General features: G+C 43.7%; 1 protein-coding gene across 5 annotated transcripts in view; it reads right to left on the reverse strand.

Annotated features, from left to right (window-relative positions):
• Nucleotides 1-25,656, reverse strand: part of COLQ (collagen like tail subunit of asymmetric acetylcholinesterase) — a 60,317-nt gene that overhangs the window by 5,018 nt on the left and 29,643 nt on the right. For 2 of the 5 annotated variants that reach the window (XM_081287205.1, XM_081287209.1), the window contains exons 6-16: nt 24,155-24,221; nt 22,663-22,696; nt 22,348-22,410; nt 21,862-21,888; nt 21,199-21,243; nt 20,981-21,016; nt 14,378-14,458; nt 9,039-9,144; nt 2,675-2,814; nt 1,200-1,319; nt 682-802 (exon numbers count right to left, since the gene is read on the reverse strand). In XM_081287205.1, the coding sequence (XP_081143331.1) occupies nt 682-802; nt 1,200-1,319; nt 2,675-2,814; nt 9,039-9,144; nt 14,378-14,458; nt 20,981-21,016; nt 21,199-21,243; nt 21,862-21,888; nt 22,348-22,410; nt 22,663-22,696; nt 24,155-24,221 (840 nt within the window). Of the gene's footprint in view, nt 1-681; nt 803-1,199; nt 1,320-2,674; nt 2,815-9,038; nt 9,145-14,377; nt 14,459-20,980; nt 21,017-21,198; nt 21,244-21,861; nt 21,889-22,347; nt 22,411-22,662; nt 22,697-24,154; nt 24,227-25,656 lie in introns of all 5 variants that reach the window. The other 3 variants (XM_081287207.1, XM_081287206.1, XM_081287208.1) reach the window with 2 other exon arrangements.

Here is a 25,656-nt window from a genome sequence, read left to right on the forward strand (position 1 = left end):
ATAAATAAAAACCCCTAGAGTTCCCATGCTCAGGGCCATCCCATAAACCTGGCAGTGGCTCTGGATGGCCCAGTTTCCTACTGAAGCTCTGCCCAGGCAAGGGATCCTCTTTTAAATCCATGGCTGACTCCCCAGGACCTCTCACTTCTGCATACAAAGTGAAAGACCACCACCTTTATTTTTATTTTATTTTTTATTTTTTGGTACCAGGGATTGAACCCAGGGGTGCTTAACCACTGAGCCCCATCTCCAGCCCTGTTTTGTATTTTATTTAGAGACAGAGTCTCACTGAGTTGCTTAGTGCCTTGCTTTTGCTGAGGCTGGCTTTGAACTCACAATCCTCCTGCCTCAGACTCCCCAGCTGCTGGGATTACAGACCTGCACCACCACGCCCAGCTGTACCTTTATCTTTTTGTGGTTTTTGCCAAGGAGTAAGATTGGGAGAAAGCCCGGGGCAAGGAAGTCCTCTCTGGGAGCAAGACCTTGATAACACTGAGCTCAGGTAGCAGAAGTATCAATATTTGGCCTGAAATCAGGAGGGAGGTCCCCAGGTGGTCCATACATACCCTCTCTATCTCTAGAATTGTCCCAAACTGCTGTAGCTAGTATCCAGGGCTGGCCTTGACCCCCACCCCATGGCTGTCCTGGTCTCAAGTCCTCCTGGGCGGGGCCTCCACTCACTGATGCAGTCGTCACCCTCGTCCTGGTTCCCGTCGTCACACTCCTCCCCAGGCTGCAGGACCCCATCCCCACAGGTGCCATGCTGGTCTACAGTGGAATCCACAGGGTAGAAAGGGGTCAGCTGGCCAAAGAAACACACAACATTAACCAGGGGGTGGCACACCCAGGCAGCCATCGGGCAGGGAGGTCAGTGCACCGGGGACAGATGCTCTGGGTGCAGGGACCATGGCTGGGGCATCCCTTAGCTTCCTCCTAGAGGTGGGGAAGGTCCTCTTCCCGTTGCTTGCCCTGAACTCTGGCAGGTCTAATGAGGTAGCATTCTGGGGGTACAGGGACTGGACAGGGTTGGGGGCTCTTGCCTCAGAGCGGAGCTTTGATGGGGAATGGAAAAGCACAGAGATGCTCAGGGAAGGTCTGCCATGGAGACAGACTGCAGAAGCTCTATCCAGACCCTTCCTTTAATGGATGTTTTACCTGTCCTGAGTTGGGGGTGTCCTGAGGGGTCTGCTTTGGGGTACCTGGATGGGAAGCCAGCCAAGGCTGTCCTTGAAGTACAGAGATCTCTGGTCTCTGCGGAAGGCAATGGCGTTCTGAGTGTTCAGCCTCTCGAGTTCCTCCTGGTTGTTGACCACAAAAATCTGCCAGAGAACACACTGGTGAGGATTCCAGGAAACACTTCTCCAGGGGGCCAGGAAGAGCTGGAGGAGCAAACAGAATCTCTACGCATGGCTGGTTGGCTGTGGGAAGGGGGCTGTGCAGCCCGCCGTCGTATTCCTTCTGACTCAGGAGGGAATGTCCTGTTCCCAATCCAGTTCCTAATGTCTGAGTTTGAAATTAGAATAAATGTCATGATTTAACCTTTTTAGATGTTCCCAAGACTCAGATGAAGAGGTGATGTCCTATAGTTAAGTAGTTCCATATCTGGAAATGATGCTTAACAAAATGATCATAACCAAAGATGCTCATTGCAGTATTATTTACATCAGTGAAAAGCTCAGGAGCACCCTATCAGTGGCACTGGTTAAATAAATCACAGCCCAGTGACATGATGGAGGGGTGAGTGTGCATCAATGGATATCCATTCACTTCAAAATGATCCAAGGGGCTGAGTGTGGTGGCGCACGCCTGTAATCCCAGCAGCTCGGGAGGCTGAGGCAGGAGGATCAGAGTTCAAAGCCAGCCTCAGTAACTTAGTGAGGCCCTAAACAACTCAGAGAGACCCTGTCTTTAAGTAAAATACAAATAAGGCTGGGGATGGGGCTCAGTGGTTAAGTGCCCCTGGTACCAAAAAAAGTAATAAATCATCATCATCATCATCATCATCATCATCATCATCATCATCCGAGGGTAGGTATTTGAGAGTAGGTATAAAGAGAAAACAAGGAAATGCACATGGCCATGAGTTGATCCTTATTTCCTGGGATTTGTTACATTATTTTTTCTGCTTTTATATTTATTTGAAATGTTTTATAAGAATGATATTTATATAGAGTATGAAAATGTGGGACTTCAACTGAGAACTAGAGCAGAACATTTTTGTACAATATAATCTGAACCATATCAAAGCTATTTTGTTTGTTTACTTATTTATTGGTGCTGGGTATTGAACCCAGGGGCACTGAACCACTGAGCCACATCCTCAGCCCTTTTTAATTTTTTTTTTTTATTTTGAGGCAAGGTCTCACTGAGTGCCATAGGGCCTCACTAGATTGCTGAGGCTGGCTTTGAACTCGCAATCCTCCTGCCTCAGCCTCCTGAGCCACTGTGCCTGGCCTCAAAGCCATTATTTTTTAAAGCAAAGAAAATACCCCCAAATGGTCCAATAACAAAATGGAAAATATGGTTTTCTTCTTTCGATTTTCTGTTATTTTGTGATTCCCTATGAGTGAGTGCCCAGTGTAATGGGGGAAAAATTTTACTAAAAGGATTTTGCAGGCCCTGAGAGGATCAGGTTTTCATGGATAACCTCCCAGACTTTACCCAGAAGCCTTACCACAGGAACTCGCAGGGAGCTGGGCCCATACATGGATTCCCCATAGGAAGGGTTATTCACATTCACAGAGGGTCCACAAAGACATCTTCCTGGGGGCCCAGGATATCCTCGCTCCCCTTTGGGTCCCATTACAAGTTGTCCTAGGAAGCAATAGATTGTTATGTTACTAGAGCCAAGAAAGAGAAAACTGAACAACCCAGGAAGATATGAGCAACCTAAACAACAGAAAGGAGGTTGAAGTCAAAGCATTTCAGGGTGGGCCTGAGAGAGAAGTTCAAAGGGATGATTTTGATCCAAGATGCAAAGGAGATAAAAGGGCTGCTGAGAGATATACCTTCTCTCTTATTCCTGTCTTGAAGACAGACAAGATAACTTGTGCTGCAGCAGCCATATTGCAACCATGAGGTAACAAGCATGAGAAGCCAATGTACAGGAAAGACAAGGAAGGGCCCTGACAGTGATACTTAGAGGCTGAACCAAAAGACAGCTACTGTGTATCTATGGATCTCTTTGTTGGAGAAAAACAGTGAACTATTTGTTTAGACCATTATTTATAGGGAACTTCTTACAGATGAACATGTTATTTTTTTACGGATGGATAACTTTTATTGCTTTTTAATTTTCTTCTTACAATTTTTTTTGGAAGCATTGGAGATTGAACCCAGGGCATCATGCATGCTAGGCAAACACTCTACCACTGAGCTATATCCCCAGTCCTTTGTAATTTTATTTTGAGACAGGGTCTTGCTAAGTTGCCCAGGCTGGCCTTGAACTTGCCATCTTCCTGCTTCAGCCTCCAAGTAGCTAAGATTAAAGATGTGTACTACATGCTAATTTTCCTCTTATATATAAGATGATTACACAGGAACTTATGAATGTTGGTTTCTTTTATTTCCCTGGAAGAAAATGGAACTGAGAAGTCAGAACATACCCTGAAAAGCTTTTTTTTTTTTTTTTTTTTTTTTTTTTTTTTTGAGACAGGTTTTAACTATGGAACTTCTGAACATAAGTGACTCTCCCACCTAGGCCTCCTGAGCAGCTGGGACTACAGACACCTATCACTATGCCTGGTTGCATGTATTTTTTTTTTGTTGTTGTTGTTTGTTTGTTTGTTTGTTTTTGTACTAGGGATTGAACCCAGGGGCACTTAACCACTGAGTCACATCCCCAGCTCCTTTTTTATATTTTATTTGGAGGCAGAGTCTCACTGAGTTGCTTAAGGCCTTGCTAAATCGTTGAGGCTGGCTTTGAATTTGCAATCCTCCAGTCTCAGCCTCCCAAGCTGCTGGGATTACAGGCATGCACCACTGTGCCCAACTCACCTTGGTTTTTAAAGACCCTGATGTTCAGGCCACACCCACAGCAGTTCTACCAAGACTTCTAAGAATAGAAATTAATACACACACACACACACACACACACACACACACACACACACACACCACACATTTTTCAGTACTGGGGGTTGAACACAGTGTACCTCATGGTACTAGGTTCATGCAATCTAAGTAACCACTTTACCACTGGGCCACATCCCAGCGGTAGCCACCCATAATTTTAAAAGCTCTCAGGATGGTTCCAGTGTACACCAGGACCAAGAAACAGCTGGTCCAGGGAAACTGTATTTGTATAGGCTATTCACCCCACCCCCAGACCCTCTCCCTCCTTATCCTTCCCTCCCTCTCTGTCCCTAGGTGCCTCCTAACTCCCTTCTGATCTGGGGTCAAACATTATTTCCTCAGGGACAGCCATCTTGAGTCTTTACATTCTCATGTTCAACTGAGACAATTTTCTTCGTTCCTTACATTTATTTTTGAGGGGAGGGAGATACTGGGGATTGGACCCAGGGGCACTTAACCACTGAGCCACATCCCCAGCCCTTTTTGTATTTTATTTAGAGACAGGGTCTCACTGAGTTGCTTAGGGTCTTGCTGAATTGCTGAGGCTAGCTTTGAACTTTCTATCCTCCTGCCTCAGCCTCCTGAGCTGCTGGGATTACAGGTGCGGGCCACCATGCCTGGCTTTCATCTATTCTTCATGACACTTATCACTGGTAATTCTATATATTGTAAGTTTATTAGATCAAACATTATCTTCTCTGCTAGAATGTAAGCCCCACAAGGGCAAGTCTGGTGACTGTTCTCATCCACCAGGGCTTGACATTTGGTAGGAACGTGGTGCCTGTTTGATGATTGAATGAATGGATGCAGCCTCTGGAAAATACTAGAAGTCACCCTCCAGAAAAATGCTAGAGCAGGAGGCATCCAACCAAAAGAGAGGAAAGAAAAAATTGTGGGACTGAGAGGAGAATACATATCTGGGGAAACGGGAGCTTTGGAGAAGAGCCTATCATTGGCTTTAGCTGTGTAGCCTCTGGGGCAGCCAGGAATAGGGGAGTCAAGTTCATAGATCCCAGAAAGGGCAGGAGACAAAATGATCCCAGGAGACAGGTCTGGTCAGGACCACGAGGAAGCAGTTGCAGCTGGAGAAGGAGACCCCAGGGGAAAGACTCTGACTCTCTGAGCCTTCCTGAGCTGATTGACAGGTCTGTCCAGGACCAGAATGCTGACAGCAGGAGGCCAGGAGGCTTCAGCCTAGGAATATTGTGGGTAGTTAAGCACCTGGGGAAAATGAGGTGGGAATGCTTTGTGAGCAGGATTATAAGAGTGGTATTGGAACAACTTTCTAGAAGATTCTGTGACTCCCCCCACTACCCCCGCCCCATGGACTCCACCAGAACCATGCCCTCAGAGAGAGTCAGGAATTTGCCAGTTAATTAGTTTTGAGGCTGAGATTTGAACTCATGTTTGACCTAACACTGTGCCATTTGGAAGACAAACTTCAAGAATACTGATGCTTTCAGGAAGCCTGCAATTCCCAGGTACCAAGCTGATTCACTTATACTCTGGGGGCAGGAAAGACCCAGCCTAATTTGTAATTTGATCATCCCAAATTGCATCCGAAGGACACTTTGCTTGTATTCTCTCTCCCTCCCCAACTTCTCTTTCCCTGTAACTTACTTGGGTGATTAAAAAACTCCTATCCTCTCCGACTCTGCCCCCTCCCCTGACCCTGCTCCCATGTGCTGGGCACCAGCACCAAGGTTACCTCCCCACAGGACAGGACGTGGCAGGGAGCCTGCTGCCACTACTGCAGTTTCCCTGCCGGTTTCCTCCCAGCTGTTGGAGGACATCTGTTACTCCTGCCTGTTTCCTGCCAGGCTGAACCCAAGGGCACAGTGACCCGAACTACCCCACATTGGCTTCATCACCATGCCCTGTAGCCGCTGGACCCGGCTCTCATCTTTGCCCCCAAGAGTCTTCCACTTCTGTTGGCTGCTGTGGTGGCAGCAGGTGACAAGAAAGGGAAAGGCAGGGGAATCAGCAGGATAATCTCCAGCGGCTGCGTGGGGGTCCCAGGAGCCACCGAGTGATTGGGAACAAGGGTGGCCACTTGGCAACTCTGTGACTTTGTGGAAGTCACTTCTCTCTAAGGCTTAAGGTTCTCAGAAAGGGAGACCTGGACTAGCTAGACCATTCATCCTGTGGTCTGGAGCCCAGGATGTGCCAGGATGGAGCAGGGTTTCAGAATCTTGAGTGGAGATATCTACACCCCCCCAGAACAGGTCCAAACCAAAAAAAAAAAAAAAATTTTTTTTTTTTTGGAACCAGGGATTGAACCCAAGGGCCCTTAACTGCTAAGCCACTTCCCCAGCCCGTTTTATTTATTTATTTTATTTTGAGACAGGGTCTCACTAAGTTGCCAAGACTGGCTTTGAGCTTATGATCCTCCTGTCTCAGCCTCCTGAGCTTCTGGGATTACAGGTGTGCTCTATTACACCAGGCCCAAATCTACTTCCATCAGACTCTCAAAAATACTCTTAGGAATTACTAGGGGGTCCTGTTCCAACTCTGCATGATTATCCAATTGGTGTCAGGCATAGGAATCTCTCTTCTAAATTCCTCCCCCCTCATCTCTCCCCACCTGCCGTCTACAGACTTTTACAAAAAGCAGGATTACTGTCCCACTTTGCCTCTTTCACCTCCCTCTGAGAGGCCCCTCAGAAAGGAAGTAACTTCAATGGAAGGCACAGGGAGGGAACAACCATTTAGAGAGATGGCCCACCTCCTGCTTGGCTGCTGGCCGTCACCATTAAGTCCTGCTCAGATGGCCAGGTGTAATGGTGGGCCACCCCCCATCCATCCCAACTACCAGGTGCCCTGGGGGGGATGTGAAAGCGACTCAGCCACAGGCACTGCCCTCAGGAAACTTGTCCTCTGGCTTGAAGAAAGAACACTTTTGCAAAAAAAAATGCAACCAGTAGAAGAGCCATAACAGCAAGGCACTGTATCAGCTATACTGTCGGGGCCAAGGAAGCTATATTGAAAAGAGGGCTTTGAAGGAAACAGAATTTTGCTGGACGGGCAGAGGGTGCAGGAGTGCATGTCAGGCGACGTGGGCCCAGAGAGACTATAAGAATATGCTCCAGCACTACTGAGAACGGAGGAACTGCTGACAGTCGTCATCTGGTCCCATTGGTGTCCGTGTCCCCCGCTCTCACCACAAGAGGAAAATGGAATTCAAGTCGTATGAGGGCTGCCATTTATAAAGGCCGAAAAACACAGTGAGAGCATTAAGGTCTCAGTTTTCCAAGGAAATCCCCAAGCATCTCAGCCTCATGCCCCCAGGATCCTCAGTTTTGTGAGTATTTAAGCTCTCCAGGGTCCAAGAGAGTTCCTTTCATAGGCAAATCCAGGCCTCAGGTTGTCCTCTGGGATTGGCAGCTCATGGCCGTGGACTCCAGGGGAACACTATACCAGAACTAAAGAGGATAAGGACTAGTCGAAAAGACCCCTATCCAAGTCACCCAGCCAACTCACAGACACAGAATGTAGAATGGCCTGGGCTGCATCTCAAATTTAGTTCCCTTGAAAACAGGGAAATAGGTGGAGAGACGAAGAGAGGGATCTCCCTAGACATGGGGGTGATGGGAACCCCTGTATCCTGGGGAAGAGAAGAGGTCTCAGAAAGAGTGCTTGTGGGTGCACCTTGGGAAGCAGGGATTCCCAGTCTTGGAAATGTTCTCACACCCAAGCATGGCATGAGGGCAGCATGAGGTCACCAGGTATCTATGGACAATATAGGTGTGGACAACAGGTATTTCAGAGGCCAAGGGTAGATCAAAGGCTTAAGGAATCTTCCCTGATATTTTTCTGCCATAATTCACCAGTATCTTTGCCCAACCTGGTTGTGGCAGTTGGGAGAAGTGGAGAGAACCCCTACAGTGCCTGAAATTGAATTGTTCTGGTACCCTGACAGGTGGGGATCTCAGAGTCAACTTTCATTTGGTTTTAAGGATCTAACAAAATATGACATTTCTCTCCCATCCCATGATGTGGCTGCCAATGTATGGAATTTTAAAATGTCTTCATTTTTTTTAATGTTGGAATAAAAATTGTTTGGATGCATTTTGTGTAAATGAAGACAAAACCCTGGCAGAGTCAGGAGTCTTCTGGGACCTAGAAATGCTGTCTGTGTATGGATGATGGGTTTTGAGAGGCCTTACTTTGAGCTGACAGGGAAATAGCATAAAGGTCTTAGCTAAACAAATCAAACAAGGCAAAACAAGGTAGCAGTGTACCAATGTCCTCTTCAATAATACACTTTAAAAAATTTTCTTTTTATTAATCCCATCTCATCTCCAAAGCAAATAAATAAGGCCTCTCTCATAACCCTGTGTAAGATAGGAAAGTACAAAATGCCACCTCTGCTTCCGTGTTTAAGAGAATATTTTGGAGCCACAAAACATATTTTTTTCTAGGAAAAGGTGTCAGTTGATGAAATATGTACCTTTTTCACTGACGGTATAAATGACATCACTATGTAATGTCCCCCCCCCCCCCGTCTTTTCTCTGTTTGTTTTCCAAAATACTAAAACAAAGCCAGAATGCCATTTATGACTCTTTTTTTGGTGGGGAGTATTGGGGATTAAACCCAGAGGCACTTAACCACTGAGCCACCTCCCCAGCCCTATTTTGTATTTTATTTAGAGACAGGGTCTCGCTGAGTTGCTTAGGGCCTCACTAAGTTTCTGAGGCTGGCTTTGAACTCATGATCCTCCTTCTCAGTCTCCTGAGCCACTGAGATTTCAGGTGAGTGCCACCACACCTGGCTGGCATTTATGAGTCTTGGTGTAAATACGGAATAAGCCAAGGTGTGGAAAAATGATAAAGATATTAAAGCACCTCTAGCCATTTCTAATTGGAAAGAGAAGAAGAGCTCTGTGAGCATTGCTTTGTCCCTTCTCTGGGAGGCTGGCCAGAAGTGTCACCCTGTAGATCAAGCCCAGGAGTGTAACTCTTACCTGCAGATGGGGGGCCTGGGGGCCCCGGGGGGCCTGGACGGCCAGGTTGACCAGAAGGCCCAGGCTTGCCAGGTGGGCCCATAACTCCACTATCTCCCTTCTGTCCCTGACAGAGAGAAAGGCACAGCCTGTTATGATACGTGGCAGGGCAAATTTCCTTCCCCATTTGTCTCTAAATCAGGGACCACCTAGCACTTAGGAACAAGAGCTCAGGGTAGGACGCAAGCCCAGAAGTCTTGGACCACCAAGCTCCTAGAAGACTCAGGGCAAGTCTGAGATATAGTGACAGTTGAGATATAGTGACAGTTGCAAGATTATAGGCCTTGGTTCTTGCTCTGTCCCAGAAACAAGGCACCTGACATCTGAACAGAACCAACCTGACCCACCCCCTGGGATGGATTAGGAAACAGAAGCTCAGAAAAGAGCAGGGATTTATGCAAGTCCCCTGATATCAAGTTAGACCTGGAATTCAGGCTTTCTGCTTGCTTCTCAAGACCGTTTGTTTATTTCCCTGGCTTCCTGTGGCTCTCTGGATAAAGATCCAGCTCCTTCCTTTGGCTTAGGAAACTGGGCATGGCCAGTCTTGCTAGTCTTGTTCCATTTTTCTTTTCTTTTATGGTCTTCAAGAGCACTATAACTCTTATTCCCCCTTCTCAAAACTCTTCTCTCTGCCCAGACTCCTCTTCTGCCCCCTCTGCCTTCAGTTCTCAGCTCAAACGTCACAGCAAATCCATCCCTGACTTCTCAGGGGGACTCGATATTCCTGGCACAGGTTCTCCTAACGTGGCCTCTCTCCTTCGTGGCAATCATCCCAGATCCCTGTGTACATATTATTTGGGTGGTTATTTCATCCATGTGTCCTCATGAGGCTTGACCTCCCTGTGGGTTGGCATTTAGTGCTCACCTCCCCTCCCCAGACCAGATGAGGGAGGAGAAAGAAGCCGACAACACAAAGAGGAGAGAGATCTTGCTCTCTAAAGCTAGAGTTTTCACCTTGACCTTGGGACCCTGGGTAGCTCATATGATTCTATGCCTCAGTTTTGTGTTCTGTAAAGTAGGGCCAGTGAATATCCGTCCACATAGGTATTTTTTGTTTTGTTTTGTTTCTGGTTTTGGCTAACAAAGATCTTAAAGGTGAAAAATGTGGTTGGCACACAATGAAGGGCTATGTGGAGCCACATGATTATCCCAGCAAATGGCTTGGTTTCATCACATAGTAAAAGAAATCCTGATTTCTTTCTCTTTTTTTCTTCTTCTTTTTTAAAATTTTGCTTTTTGTTTTGTTTTGGGTTTTGGTGCTAGGGATTGAGCCCAGGGGGCACTTTACCATGGAGCTACACCCCCATCCCTTTCTATTGCTTGTTTTGAGACAGGATTTTGCTATATCACCCAAGCTGGCCTGAAATTTGCAATCCTCCAGTTGGGATTACAGGTGTGCATCAACATGCCTGCCCTGATTTTCTTAAAGAAAGATATAACCCAAAGCTACAGCTATTCCTCTAGGAGTGGAGTATGCTCTTTGCTGCCTATTCTGGGAGTTTCAAGAGCAAAGATCAGGCTCTCAGTTCTCCCTCATGGGATTCTTAGAACTGACCCCCCTCTCCCCAAGAACTGGAGTATGCTATGGGGGCTCTTTGTTGAGCAGTTTGCTAACTACCCTTGCACGAGGCCTTATGGGGACAGTGATTGTCACCTGACATCTTTGGCCTGGCTCTCCTTACTATACTTGTGCCTTGGCAAGCTTGCCCACCTGATGAAACACAATCTTCTCCAAGTCTGAGAAACACACATACCGGGGACTCCTTTCCAATCACAAGGTGACACATGACCTGCTGCCTCGTTGACTTGTCCTTGGGGGCCCTGTCACTAATGCCTGGTGAGTTCTTACACTCTTAAGATGGGACCCATGAGGTCAGTTTGTTTCTGAATCCACGCTCTTGGAGGGCATTCTGAAGGTGCGGGCCAAGCTGAAGCATTCCAAACAGTAAGCAAGACGGGGCCCAGAATGGCAAAGGAAGTCACACTGGCTTAATATAGCCACAGTTAAGGCTTGTTTTTCTAACAGCCAGGTCAGCTGGCTCTCCGCACAGGAAGTACACAGCTTGAAGGAGCTGGAGGTGCTCCTGATTCTGACAGTAGCTGTAAAGGAGTCTTCGACGTAGAATGAGCCACGTCTCTATCAGTAGGACTCACAGAGCCGAGCTTTCCAGGAAAAGCTTTCTTTATTCCTTATTTGCTACAAAGCTGGGAGATCTCTCTCTCTCTCAAGGAAGTTGTTGTGTCTCCTTCATTGAAGGTTTTTATGATAAAGTCAGCTGTTGCTTTCTTGGACCTGCCCATAGGCAAGTCCTGGAGTGGGAAAGAGATGGGCAGAAGATGCATGGAGGAAAGCCTGTGGACGTACTCTAAGTTCTAATCCTGGTTTTGCAATTAATTGACTCTGTCATTGAGGGGTCTTGGGCAAGCAATGCCACCTCCCTGTCCCTCAGTTTCCTTGAAGAGATTTGGGTTAAATGGTCTCTCAAATCCTTCTGATTTGGAAATTCCAGTCTGAAACTCCCTCTGGATTTTTGGTTCCTGGTTTTGGATGGATTACAACAACCTCCAGAAGCACTTGGCACTGCTGGCCCAATAAACACTAGACACAGGACTCTACACTAGGAAGTGAATTTGTGACAAAAACAACATCCCCTGGCCAGGTACCAAGGCTCACCACTCAAGTGTCAGCTCACTGAATGACACCAACGGCTTGGAGCACTCTCAGGGTGTTGATAGCATCTTCTAGAAACAATGAGCTCACTCCCTAGCTTCTCTGAGCTCCCAGATGTGGTTTTGGGTTGGCTCTTACTAGTGATCCAATGGAATCAATGTCAGTAGGGTCAGGAAATAATCTTTCTGGCTTTGACTCTCCCAGGAAAAGTTGGACACTGTTCAAGAAAAATACTTGAGGACAGAAGTCTGGAACCCCAAGCATAAAATAGTCTGGATGGGAATCATCGGTATGGAAGAAAGTGATGAAATATTTCTCCCCTATTTTCTTCTTCTTTTTCAGAGTCTAGATTTAAGGAAAGTAGTGTCTGTGGTGTCACGGTGAAGCCGTGGCCATGCCAGTCATCATAAAACTTTGAAAATGAGACTGGGCTGTTGTCACTTCAAAAAATTATTATGAGGTTTGCATTATTCTGATGGGAACTTCTGTCACTTCTAAATTTACCTGGAGAAGACTGGAATTAGCCAGTAACATATAGTGTTACTGACGTTGAACCCTAGCTGCACATTAGAACCACATGAGCAGCTTAAACAAAACTAAACTAAAATCAGGCTGGTGGCCTAGTCCAGGTTGATTGCATCAGTCTGGGAAATAAGGCCTAGGTATGGAGGACCATGAGAGGCAAACCTGAAGTACACCACTGTACCTGGTTTGGAATGTGTATTCAATAGCTCCTCCACCTCAGGTGATTCTTTCTTTCTTTATTTATATATTTATTTTTGTACTGGGGACTGAACTCAGGGGCACTCGACCACTGAGCCATATCCCCAGCCTTACTTTGTATTTTATTTAGAGACAGGGTCTCACTGAATTGCTTAGCGCCTCCCTAGGTTGCTGAGGCTGGCTTTGAACTCTTGATTCTTCTGCTTCAGTCTCTTAGCTGCTGGGATTATCAGCGTGCGCCACCACACCCAGCTCGAGTGGTTCTGATGTAAACTACAGTTTGAGGACCACAGATCTAGCCTAAGGAAATAATTAGGAGAATGGAAAAAGCTTTGAATCCAAAGATCTTCACCTTTCAGGACTCTTTCTCATCTGGCTGGGTCTCTCTTGTCATGCTTACTCATGTACCCACATATGATACGGATATTAAAACATGTTTTAAGGGGCTGGGTTTATGGCTCAGTGGTATAGCGCTCACCTAGTCGTGCAAGGCCCTGGGTTCGATCCTCAGCACCATATAAAAATATAAATAAAGAAAGAAAGATATTGTGTCCAACTAAAAAAATTAAATATTTAGAAAAACATGTTTTAAAATATTAATTGTTATCTACAGGGTCAAGCAAAACTACATATTGTGATTTTAAGTTAAAAGTTAAGAACAAAATAACTACACATTGCAGATGTAAGAAACAACAACCTGAAACTATAAAAAGAAATAATTCTGGAAGGAAATATTTGAAAATCACACCATCACCACCAACCATGTATATGCTTGAGTATTGGATCTTTGGATTATGTCCATCTTATTTTTCTGAATTTTCTAAGTTTTTGTGATGATTATATGTTATATTTATAATGAGAAGAAAGGAAAAACTCAACAAACTGAATGGATTCTAAATGTATCTCTACAAAGAAACAATATTTGAGGTGATGGATATGATTTTATCATTCTGCAATATATATAATGCAATATATATAATGTTCAAAATGATGTTTTCTTTGAACATATTCAGAATCTTTGACTTTAAAGAGCAAGTCGTGCAAGTATATACATTCATATATCTATTTTAAAAATAAAATTATTTAAATAAAGCTGAATTTAAGAAGTCTTTCTGAAATTAAAAAGAGCCAGGGCTGAGGATATAGCTCAATTAATAGAGTGCTTGCCTCACATGTACAAGGTCCTGGGTTCAATCCCCAGCACCACTAAATAAATAAATAAATAAATAAATAAATAAATAAATAATTCGCCTTGAAGTTAAAAAGAGCCAACAAAATGAAAATTTAAAAAGTAATGGTGCGCCCTTCTCAAGAGTGCTGTCCAGAAGTTTTTCTGAGGACCTCAGTATAGCTCTAGAGCCAGCCAGCGAAAATGTACCCTACTCTTTCCTTTTCCTGTCACATCACCTGGCTTAATGTAGGAGCTTGCTGACCTAGGGAAGCTCAGAATGAACTATTTCCCTAAACCCTTACAAACACAGTTAAAAGGATTGCTTACAAATTGGGGGCCATGTAGGGAAAAATCAACCTATCCTTAAGACCCAGAAGATCTTTCAATGGTGGGGAAATACGTGGGCTGTTACAGATTTTCTGGGTAAATCACCCTGTCTTTCATTCTGAGTTGCTTTGGTCTAGATAGACTTGTTCCCATGAACTGAAGACCCGTTCTTGCTTCTGGTCTTGAGAACAGCAACCATGGCACAGCCTATTCTGTCTACCTGGACCTGTGGCTAGCCTGAGAAGCCAGAAGTATCTGGAAATGGTGCTGCTTCTGCCCACTATCCCAGAGGGCACTGGAGACTGGGGCTATGGGTTAGCTCTGACATGACCCACCTGCCTCTCCGCACGGTCGGGGTCAGGAAGTGCTGACCTTAGTTAGGGGGGTGGCAAACCCTGAGATCCTTACCTGCTTGCCACGTTTCCCTGGTCTTCCTGTGGGTCCTCGGTGTCCTGCTAACCCAGGTTCACCCTTTGGACCCATTTCACCCTGGAAAGAAGAAAGAGAAGTGAAAGATAAATTGGGGCATGTGGAGTGGGCATATCTAGACAGGTCTGTCCATATCTAGACTGGCCATGAGGGAAGATCTAGATCATTCCAAATCTTTTCCAGATGGGCTGCCCTGGGAGCCTGGGAGAGGGATGAGGTTATGTAAAAGGCTGACACATCTTTCAAAGAATAAGATGGGAAGAAGCCAACCCTGAGTGGGTTGAGAAGCTAATCCTAATCCTGTATGGGTTACTTAATCTCTGGGAGAGATGGATATAAGCCCAAAGACATTTTGGTGGCCAAAAAAAAAAAGAACAGGGGAGGGCGTGTGGGGGGTGAAAACCACATCCAGAATAGCCAAAGTAGGAGACTTCTGCATTCCAGTCACGTGTGCACCTGATGCTACAAACTGTTCTGGAGAAAAGGATTTCACTTTTAGTTAAAATTTTATATTGGGCTTTGTGATGTTTGCTTTTAACCACAAAGTCAAATCTGTGGGCCTTCCTTTCTTCCTTCTTACCAGGGATTGAACTCAGGGGCACTTGACCACTAAGCCCCATCCCCAGCCCTTGTTTGCATTTTATTTAGAGACAGAGTCTCACTGAGATGCTTAGGACCTCCCTAAATTGCTGAGCCTGGCTTTGAACTTGGGATCCTCCTGCCTCAGCCTCCTGAGCTGCTGGGATTGTAGGCATGCACCACCAAGCCCAGCCTGTGGGCTTTTTTAATGATTAATTGGACACCATGTGCCAGCTATCACGTTTGGGAAGTTTCTGCTCATCTGATGCCTTTATCGAAAATTTTAAGTTCCCCGCCCTTCATTGCTTTGAGTTCATGCTCACTTCCATTTGATTTAAACGAAGACTCTTTTTTGGAAGGAGAGTGTTTCCAATGTATGGTAAAATATTCAACATAATTATTATAAAAGGCCTGGAAAACAATGTACACAACATTTCTAATTGAAAATAACGTATACTGAACAATCAGAACCAAATGCACCGATTCCAGAATTTCATAGGATAAGGCCAATCTTTTGCAAGGTCCATTTCTTTCTTCATCTTAGTTTCTTTCCTTCTTCCCTATGTTTTCCTAGGATCCTGGTCCCACTTCACTATTTTGGGGGGTCATGAACTCATAGGACACATCATTCCTACCTCCAGTTACCATCCTACAATGAGCCATCAAGTAGCCATCACCACCATGAGAGTTTCTTTAGCAACCAGGGACTCAGAGAAAATAGAAACCCAGGCTCCTTTGCAGTTGGTGGTCAGGAGAGGTACAACACAATGGAAAATTCCAGAAGAGGATAATATAATATGATGAGGATCAAGAATAAGCCTCTGAATGATCTGTCAATTCAACCAACACAAAGAATTTGTTCCTTCTTGAGACACCAATGTCTTGTATCACCAAGAATTTTCTTGAAGTCTATGCATCCTCACCTACATGTGGCATCCTTGAGCATTCTCTGCAGAGTGTGTTAGGGGACAGGATGGATTCTATATGGTTATGGAAATGTTTGGGCCAATTTTCCTTAGCTGGCCAGAGAAGGACAGGGGAGGTTTTATTTAACGAGGAGAAAACAGCAGCATAAACAAAATAAATTTTTTTAGAGATTGTCAGAAGGCAGTGTGGCCCTTCTCTTTATCAACTGAAAGCAGCCAGTAATTTTTTGATCTAATTTCTCTCCTAAAACTTAATTATGGTTACCTTATCAGCTCTGTCTTAAAACAGCCTACAACAAAGGAGGGAAGACAATTCTTTTCAACGCCAGGTCTAGTAAATGGTGCAGAGACTGGAGAAGCTGTCATGCTTAATTTTACAGTAATTTATGACTCTTTGATGTTCATTGTTGCACTGAATGAATACCTAACCTAAATCTTTTAAAATAAAATTTAGAATTTTCCTTTTTAATGTTTCTTTTAATTTGCTTATAAAATTACATTTTAAAAATGCAACACCCCATTTAGGGTAGCAGAAGCAGAGTTTCTGACAAATTCAGGTGGCAATACAATCATAGTAAATTAATGCATGATGACTGAAAATATGGAAACATGCTCTACTGGTTGGATACTGTCAGATAAAAATTATTAAGTATGGAAAATGATATTTAGGGTAAACTTTAAAATGTTAAAAATACAAAGTGTCCATTTGCACTCTGAGACTTAAGTTAAAATAACAGTTTCCAAATGGAAAAACTGTGGGCAAAGGGGAGGGAGGGATGGGGAGGGGGAATGGGGACAGGAAAGATGGTGGAATGAGATGAACATCATTATCCTAGGTACATGTATGTACATGTATGACTGCACATATGGTGCAACACTACATCTTGTACAACCAGAGATGAAACGTTGTGCTGCAATTGTGTACAATGAATCAAAGTGCATTCCGCTGTCATATATACCTACATCTCAAAGCCCTAGAAAAAGAAGAACAAATCAATACCAAAAGCAGTAGAAGACAGGAAATAATTAAAATCAGAAATGAAATTGAAATAAAAGAAACAGTTAAAAAACCAAAAAGTTGGTTCTTTGAAAACATAAATAAAGTAGATAAACTCCTGGTCATGCTAATGAAGAGAAAATGAAAACTGAAATCACTAAAATACAAGATGAAGAAGGAAATATCACAATGGACACATATGAAATATAGAAGATAATTAGAAAGTATTTTGAAAATTTATACTCTAGTAAAATAGAAAATACCAAAGACATTGACAAATTTCTAGAGACATATGACCAACCCAAACTGAATGAGGTGGTCGTACACGATTTAAACAGATCAATTTCAAGTAATGAAATAGAATAGAATGCCATCAAAAGTCTACCAACCAAGAAAAGCCCAGGACTAGATGGACTCTTAGCCAAGTTCTACAAGGCTTTCAAAGAAGAATTAACATCAATACTCCTCAAAGTATTCCATGAAATAGAAAAATGAGGGAACCCTTCCAAACTCATTCTATGAGGCTAATATCACCCTGACACCAAAACCAGACAAAGACACATCAAAGAAAGAAAACTTCAGACCAATATCCCTGAAGAACATAGATGCAGAAATTCTCAATAAAATTCTGGTAAATTGCATACAAAAACATTTGAAAGATAGTGCATCATGACTAAGTGGGATTCATCCCAGGGATGCAAGGTTGGTTCAACATATGGAAATCCATAAACATAATTCATCATATTAATAGACTTAAAATAAGAATCATATGATCATCTAAATAGATGCAGAAAAAGGATCTGACAAAATACAGCACACCTTCATGTTCAAAACACTAGAAAAACTAGGGATAGTAGGAACATACCTCAACATTGTAAAAGCTATATATGCTAAACCAAGGCCAGCATCATTCTAAATGGAGAAAAATTAACAGCATTCCCGCTAAAAACTGGAACAAGATAAGGATGTCCTCTTTCACCATGTCTATTCAACATCATCCTTGAAACTAGCCAGAGCAGTTACACAAAACAAGAAATTAAAGGGATACAAATAGGTAAAAAAGAACTCAAACTATCACTCTTTGCTGATGACATGATTCTATAGCTAGAAAATCCAAAAACTTCCACCAGAAAACTTCTAGAACTAATAAATGAATCAGCAAAGTAGCAGGATATAAAATCAACACCCATAAATCAAACACATTCCTATATATTAGCGATGAATCCACTAAAAGAGAAATTAGGAAAACTACTCTATTCACAGTAGCCTCAAAAAAAAAAAAAAAAAAAAAACCCTGGGAATCAATCTAATGTAAGAGGTGAAAGACCTCTATAATGAAAACTATAGAACACTAAAGAAAGAAATTGAAGAAAACCTCAGAAGATGGAAAGATCTCCCATGCTCCTGGATAGGCAGAATTAATAATGTCAAAATGGCCATACTACCAAAAGTGTTATACAGACTTAATGCAAATTCTATTAAAATCCCAATGACATTTTTCAGAGAAATAGAAAAAGCAATCATGAAATTTATTTGGAAAAATAAGAGACCCAGAATAGCTAAAGCAATCCTTAGCAAGAAAAGTGAAGCTGCAGGCATCACAATACCAGACCTTAAACTGTACTACAGAGCTATAGTAACAAAAATGGCATGGTACTGGCACCAAAATAGACTTGTAGACCAATGGTACAGAATAGAGGACACAGAGACAAGCCCACATAAATATAGTTATCTCATACTAGACAAGGGTGCCAAAAACATTCACTGGAGAAAAGATAGCCTATTCATCAAATGATGCTGGCAAAACTAAAAATCCATATGTAGCAAAATGAAATTAAACCTGTATCTCACCCTGCACAAAAATCAACTCAAAGTGGATCAAAGACTTAGGCACTAGAACAGAGACCCTGCGCCTAATAGAAGAAAAAATAGACCCAAATCTTCACCACGGGGCTGTAGCTGTAGCTCAGCGGTAGAGCGCCCACCTCGCACGTGTGAGGCACTGGGTTCCATCCTCAGCACCACATAAAAATAAATAAAGATTTTGTCCAAATACAATTAAAAAAATATTTAAAAAAAATCTTCACCACTTCGGCCTAGGATCTGACTTCCTTAACGACACTCCTAAAGTGCAAGAAGTAAAATCAAGAATCAATAAATGGAATGGATTCAAATTAAAAAGCTTCTTCTCAGCAAAGGAAACAATTAATAACATGAGGAGAGAGCCTACAGATTGGGAGAAAAACTTTACCACATGCAACTTCAATAAAGCACTAATCTCTAGGATATATAAAGAACTCAAAAAACTTAACACCAAATAACCCAATCAGTAAAACTTAACATCAAATAACCCAATCAGTAAATGGGTCAAGGAACTGAATAGACACTTCACAGAAAAAGAAATATAATTGATAAACAAATATGAAAAAGTGTTTAACATCTCTAGCAATTAGAGAAATGCAAATCAAAATTACTCTAAGATTTCATCTCACTGCAGTCAGAATGGCAATCACCAAGAATACCGGTAACAATAAATGTTGATGAGGATGTGGGGAAAAAGGTACATTCATACATTGCTGGTGGGACTGTAAATTGGTGCAACCACTCTGGAAAGCAGTATGGAGATTCCTCAGAAAATTGGAATGGAACCACCACTTGACCCAGCTATCCCACTCCTTGGTTTATACCAAAGGACTTAAAATCATCATACTACAGTGACGCAGCCACATCAATATTTATAGCAGCTCAATTCACAATAGCTAGACTATGGAACCAACCTAGGTGTCCCTCAATAGATGAATGGAAAAAGAAAATGTGATATGTATACTCAATGGAATATTACTCAGATTTAAAGAAGAGTAAAATTATGGAATTTGCCAGTAAGTGGTTGAAGTTGGAGAATATCATGCTAAGTGAAATAAGCCAATCCCACAAAACCAAAGGCCGAATGTTTTCTCTAATATGTGGATGCTAATTCACGATAAGGTGAGAGGCACTAGGGAAGAACAACATTACTTTAGATTAGGTAGAGGGAAGTGATAGGAGGGGAGGGGAGGGGATGTGGGGATACGAAAGATAATAGAATGAAACAGACATTATTACTGTATGTATAATGTGACTATATGACCAATATGATTCTGTAACATGTACACTCAGAAAAATGAGAAGTTATAGCCCATCTATGTATGATATATCAAAGTACATAAATGCATTCTACTATCATGTATAACTAATTATAACAAAAAAAAAATTAAAATGAAGAAAATAACAGTTTCCAATGTCAATAGCTTACGACATGAGGCTCCAGCATGACTGTCAGCTTAGGAGTTAGTTCTAAATGGTCATTTGTATGTCCCTTGTCTCTTCATTCCCTAGCAACGAGGGTTAGCAACCAGACCCTAACCCTAAGCAAAAGTTTTCAAAAATCTATCAGTCATTTGCTACCTTCACAAATGTCATTCTATCTGCATGCCGCTCTATTGTTATTTGCTGACTAATTTTTCTTTAAGTTACCTGAGCCTGACTTCATTTTTATTAGGCCTTGTTCCAAGCAAGATACCCACTAAATATTTCACTATTTAAATAAAATCTCTTGAAATTAAAAAAAAATCAACAATTAAAAATGTTTACTGTCATTCAATTACAATAATTCTGTGCACTTTGAAGAAGACAGAAGAAGAGTTTAGGCTGCAGAGACTTGAAGCCAAAAATGGTTGTACTTTGCCCTGAAGCCTACGGGCTGAGAGGGGCCTTGACCACTGCACCTCAGATGTGAATCCCTTGTCCCAAAGTTCCTGCCCTTGAACATCATCATAGTCTTCCAAGAAGTGGGAAAAACAAAGAAGGACCCCTCTCCACCTGGTGGAAGCTGTTTTTCTGCTGCTGCCTGGAGGGAAGTCTCAGACCACCCTGCCATCCTCTCCTCCCTGTGTAAAGAAACTTGCTCTTCACCCTAAACCAGAACCTTCCACAGTTAAACTTGCTTTCCATAGTGGACAAAGGGGCGGGGCTCTCTTGTTGTGTGTCGAGAGACCTTTTTTTTTTAACTGAGACCTATTTTCACTATTTTGGGGTACTTACTTTTTGCCCCAACATTCCAGGAAATCCTGGGAAACCCTGTGAACAGAACAACAAAGATCATGACCACCTCTGACATAACCCTTGAAAGGGCAGAGGATGAGCTTGGTTCACCCATTTTCAAGATGGAGGCCTGCCAGTCCCATCCGTCATCCAGTCTCCAGGTGGGGTGAGCTGGGAGCTGCTACTTGCCTTGCAGTTTAGCATTTCTATGTTCTTACCTTTTCTCCTTTGGGACCCAAGTCACCCCTTTCACCTCTGGATCCCTAGGAGAAAACCACAGGAGAGAGGCAATGAGTTCATATCAAGGGGGAGGGTGGGGATTGAAGCATTTCACACTGAAAAGCTCCCTAAGGCAACCCCCTCATTTTACGAAGACATAGGCTTACAGACATTACGTGGTTTGCTCAGCAAAGGAAAGGTTTGTGACCACCTTCTGTTTGGACCAAAAAAAAAAAAAAAACTTATGCATAATAATGAAGCACAACTTACAGAAAATCTTGGGTCCTAGATCCTCTCTTATCCCAAAAGGAAGTCTGTTCTCAAGTTCCTTCTGGCTTTTTTGTTTTGTTTTGTTTTTTGTTTTTTGTTTTGACAGATGAGAAGGGCAGGTGGTAGAAGTCTGCTCTGAGGACACAGACCTGCCACCTTCCTCCGGCATCCCCATGCATACTGTGTACCTCCACTGGGAGCGGCCCCTTATCCTGCCTCAGGAGACCCTTCACCTCTTCCTCAGTCCACTGACAAAGGACAGAGGAACAGCTAGGAATGGCTTTTGTAGTTAGTGACTAATGAGAGGCCTGGGCCCATCCTCTGTCCGCCACCAACTGTGGAGCCTGTAACCCAGACCAGGCTCTGGGATGCCATCAGAGACAAGTACTGACCTTTTCCCCTCTGGATCCTGGGTAGCCCTAAAAGAAAGCAGAAAGTGCATTTAAAATCAGCTCTGTAGGGCCTGTGGGTGTGGTGGGAGAATGGAAAGAGTCCCCCAATGTAGTGTTGAGGGGTCTCCACATCACATTGCAAGTTTTAGTGGGGTTGCAACAGATGTCCCGGAAGATTGTGCTTAGACCAGGCCTCAGAAGAACATGGTTTCCTCATCGCACAAAGGTTTTCATCTGTTCTGTTGTCCAGAGGCTTGACCTTAACAGGCCAGGAGAACAGCAGGAATGGCATCCTTATGCCCCTGAATTTCAGGGCATGATGTCCCACAAAGGGCCTGTAAAGACTAGCGCCCGTCACTGGCTCTCTAATATCTATGACATTCTGCAGCCCAGGATGGTGACTCTGCCCTTCCCATCTCTGAGGACAGCAGTTGCTCTAGTCTTAGTGAGATGATCTGGGGATATCCATCTGGACCACACACTGACCTTGGAGCCCATTGGTCCTCTTGACCCTGGCAAGCCCATCATGCCCAGGTCACCTTTTTCACCCTGTGTGAATTACAAGAGGGGAAAGGAGACACACAGTGACATTTCTTAGAGAAACTGAACCAAGAGAACCATAGGCAAGATTGGGATGGAACCAGGAACATGGGGGTTGGATTGTGAGTCTGAGGTCCCCAAATGACCCCTTGCCCCCTCCTAGGGGCCCAAGGTTCCATACTTCACCTTTCATTCTGGTTTGAGATTAAATATAAAATGAAAATGCCCAAGGTAGAGCAGATCTCCAAACTAAATACTCACTAAGCTGTTGTAAATGGTGATACTTGATCTTTTCCTAGAAAAGGTTGTAAGAGGGTAGGGGAGAAAGCTTGAGGGCATGGAGATTCGGAAGACAAAGTGTTAACACACACACACAAAAATCTTTGTCTGATTTGCTCTTTGCATATGGAGGACATTTGAGACATCTTCATAGATTCTCACTCTAGGTTTTCAGTTGTGTATAGTGAACATCAACCTCTGGATGTATACTATAGAGGCAGGGGCTTAAGAATTATGGATGGGCTTTCTTGCCCCTCAGAACAATCTGCATTTGGAACTTCCAGCATCTTCCATGCTAAGAAAACTCTAAACTAGGACTAACCATTAGAAATACGAGGTGAGCCACATGCTGAATTTTAAGTGTTTTTAGAAGTCACCTGGAAAGTAAAGTAAAAGTAAAGCTAAACAGATGACATTAATTTTGCCAATATATTTTATTTAATTTCTCATTTCAACATGTAGCAAATATAAAATACTTAATACTTAAAGTCTGTTGGGTATTTTGCATTTAAGGAATGTCCCAATTCAGGAGCTAAATTCTCATTCAAAACACTTGACCTGTGTTTAGATTTCACAAAATTTATAGTTGAAAAAGCAGCCACACCTTCAAGTTGCTCCAAACATACCTGAAAGTTTTCAAGTGACTAAAATGAGTCAAGGTTTTAAAATTCAGATTTGGATGGATTAAAATGAAACATTCAGTTCTTTGGTTGAACTAGTCACATTTCAATAGCCACCTGTGGTTAGTGGCCACCATGTTGGGCAGCTCAGCCCTGGGCAGTGGATTTTTAAAAGAAACGTCCTTAGGACTTTTCCTATCAGGACTAGAAACAGTTTTCTACTCCTATAGTATCGTCAGTGAGGGAATCAGAGCAGTTGGTGACATTCACCTATCTACCCCTACAGGTAAAATTCTAAATCAGAGCCTCCCACCCTGTCTATGTAGTTTATGACTGGTAGTGAGAAGAACATAAACCAAAGCAGGGGTATTTGCATTCACCACCCTTTCTGAGGAAGGGGGTTTCATCAACGTTTGGCAATATCTCTCTCGATTGAAGATTTCCATTCTTCCCAGTTGACAACTCCTTCAACCCTCCTTTCCCCAAGCTGTCATTCCCTGCTCGATCATCACCACCGGCAAGAGCTTCCCAGACACAAGTCCCTTTTGGAACATCTCAGGGAAACCAAAGCATAGAACCAAAGCATACTTTTAAAGACAATGGAGAAACCGTGCCTCTGTAGAAGAAGGGAAGAGTCCCCCATTTCTCCTCCCACAGGAACAAAGCCTTTGCATGCAGCAAGGTCTGCAGGCCAGGGGAAGGAGGAAATGTTTGGGGACCTGTGGAGAGTCCTCAGGCTCTCTTCTTCCTCTCTTGAGGACGTGATTCACTGAGCATATGCTAGGGCAGCTGCCATCTTCCCTCCCCCCTCTTGTTTGGATACCACATGAGCCCCAACAGCACAGGACACTTACCCTGGGTCCTTCAGGGCCAGGCCAGCCAACAGGCCCAGGCATGCCAGGAACACCTGGGGGGCCAGGTCTACCCTTCAAGAACCAAGAACAAAAGTCAGAAAAAGTGGGCAAGTGTTTCCTTCCTTCCAAGAATATCTGGGATCCAGGAATGAAAATGGGGCCTCCAAACATGGCCCCCAGATTCTCAGCCTCGCCCTTTAAAGACGAGGCCCTAAAATGTTGGAACTTAGGTGTAGGTTAAATCCTTGATGTCATAGAGTATCACCAAACAGGATTTTATTTTACCCAAGGAGTGGAGGATAGTGGGAAAGAAAGTCTGAATGTCTTTGCTTTCCAATCTCTGTCACTTCCACCTACCTACCCTAATGTCTCCTGCATTCCAGTGGGTTCTCTCCACAAGGATGGGCTGTGGGATGAGATAGCATTAGCATGGGGAGCAGCAGCAGATGCTGTTGGTACCCAAGTCTTAAGGTCTTTTTACCTGTTCAGGGTGCCCATCCCCTGTGGCTATACTTCTCGCTAACAATTCATCTCTGCAACCTGCAACTGTGGAGTTTGTGCTTGGGCAATTGGAACTGTCCAGTCATTTACATTGGCTCTTTCTGCAGCCAATGGTCCAGATCCCTTACCTCAAGGCAGGACCAACCATCAGGCAATCCATGCTCCAAAGCTTCCCTAGGGATCAGGCTACTAAGGCTGGACTTCACCTTATACTATATCTTTGTTCGGCTTCTCCCGCTCTCTCCAGACACCTCCTCTGGTGAGAACTCCCTTAATAATTTATTCACTTCTGCCTGCTTCTACGAAATCCAACCTAAACCAAGGACTACAAGAATCAATTGGAGAATGGGCTTGGGGTCTATCTGGACCTCTGTACCCACTGGCTAATTTCACAGTTAGCTAGAGATTAAAGGGTGCAGAAAAGCCAAAGACTAGCATGTGCACTGATTCCTACTCTTGCCTCCCACACACGGGGCAGATATCATCAATCAACATGGCCCTTGTTCTCTCTTAGCAGGGGACCACTCCAGAACCCTGCTCAGCCCACTATGCTGTGGCTGGCGTTGTCATCTGTACCTTGCAAACATCTGGTTAAGGCTTCTGTTGACAGCAAAACCATTTGAATAAAACACTTCACCAGGAATAGAGTCATCTCTATTTAGAGTCCTGGGCATCTTTCTTGGCCAACATTTTACCCTTTTTTCATTCACAAGACCTGGGGTTTCAGTGCCAGTATCCACTGATCACAACTAGTAAAAGAGTCTGCTGCTTTGCTCCTCCTTGACACTCATGAGAGTCTTGATAACCCACGTTGGGTTCACACAGAGGCACTGTGACCTTAAGTAACTCCCATTTTTCTGGAGCCAAAGAGCAAAAGCCATTTGTTTCTATCTGCTCGGTCATTTTATTCCAGTTTCATCAAATAGATAAGGTAGCCTGAGCCTGAGGGCAATTTAGCCAGGCTTGTCAACCCCTGGAAGAAGTCTGAATGCCTGGCTTTG

Source organism: Spermophilus citellus, assembly GCF_964194105.1.
Source record: "Spermophilus citellus genome assembly, chromosome: 3".
Taxonomy (NCBI): domain Eukaryota; kingdom Metazoa; phylum Chordata; class Mammalia; order Rodentia; family Sciuridae; genus Spermophilus; species Spermophilus citellus.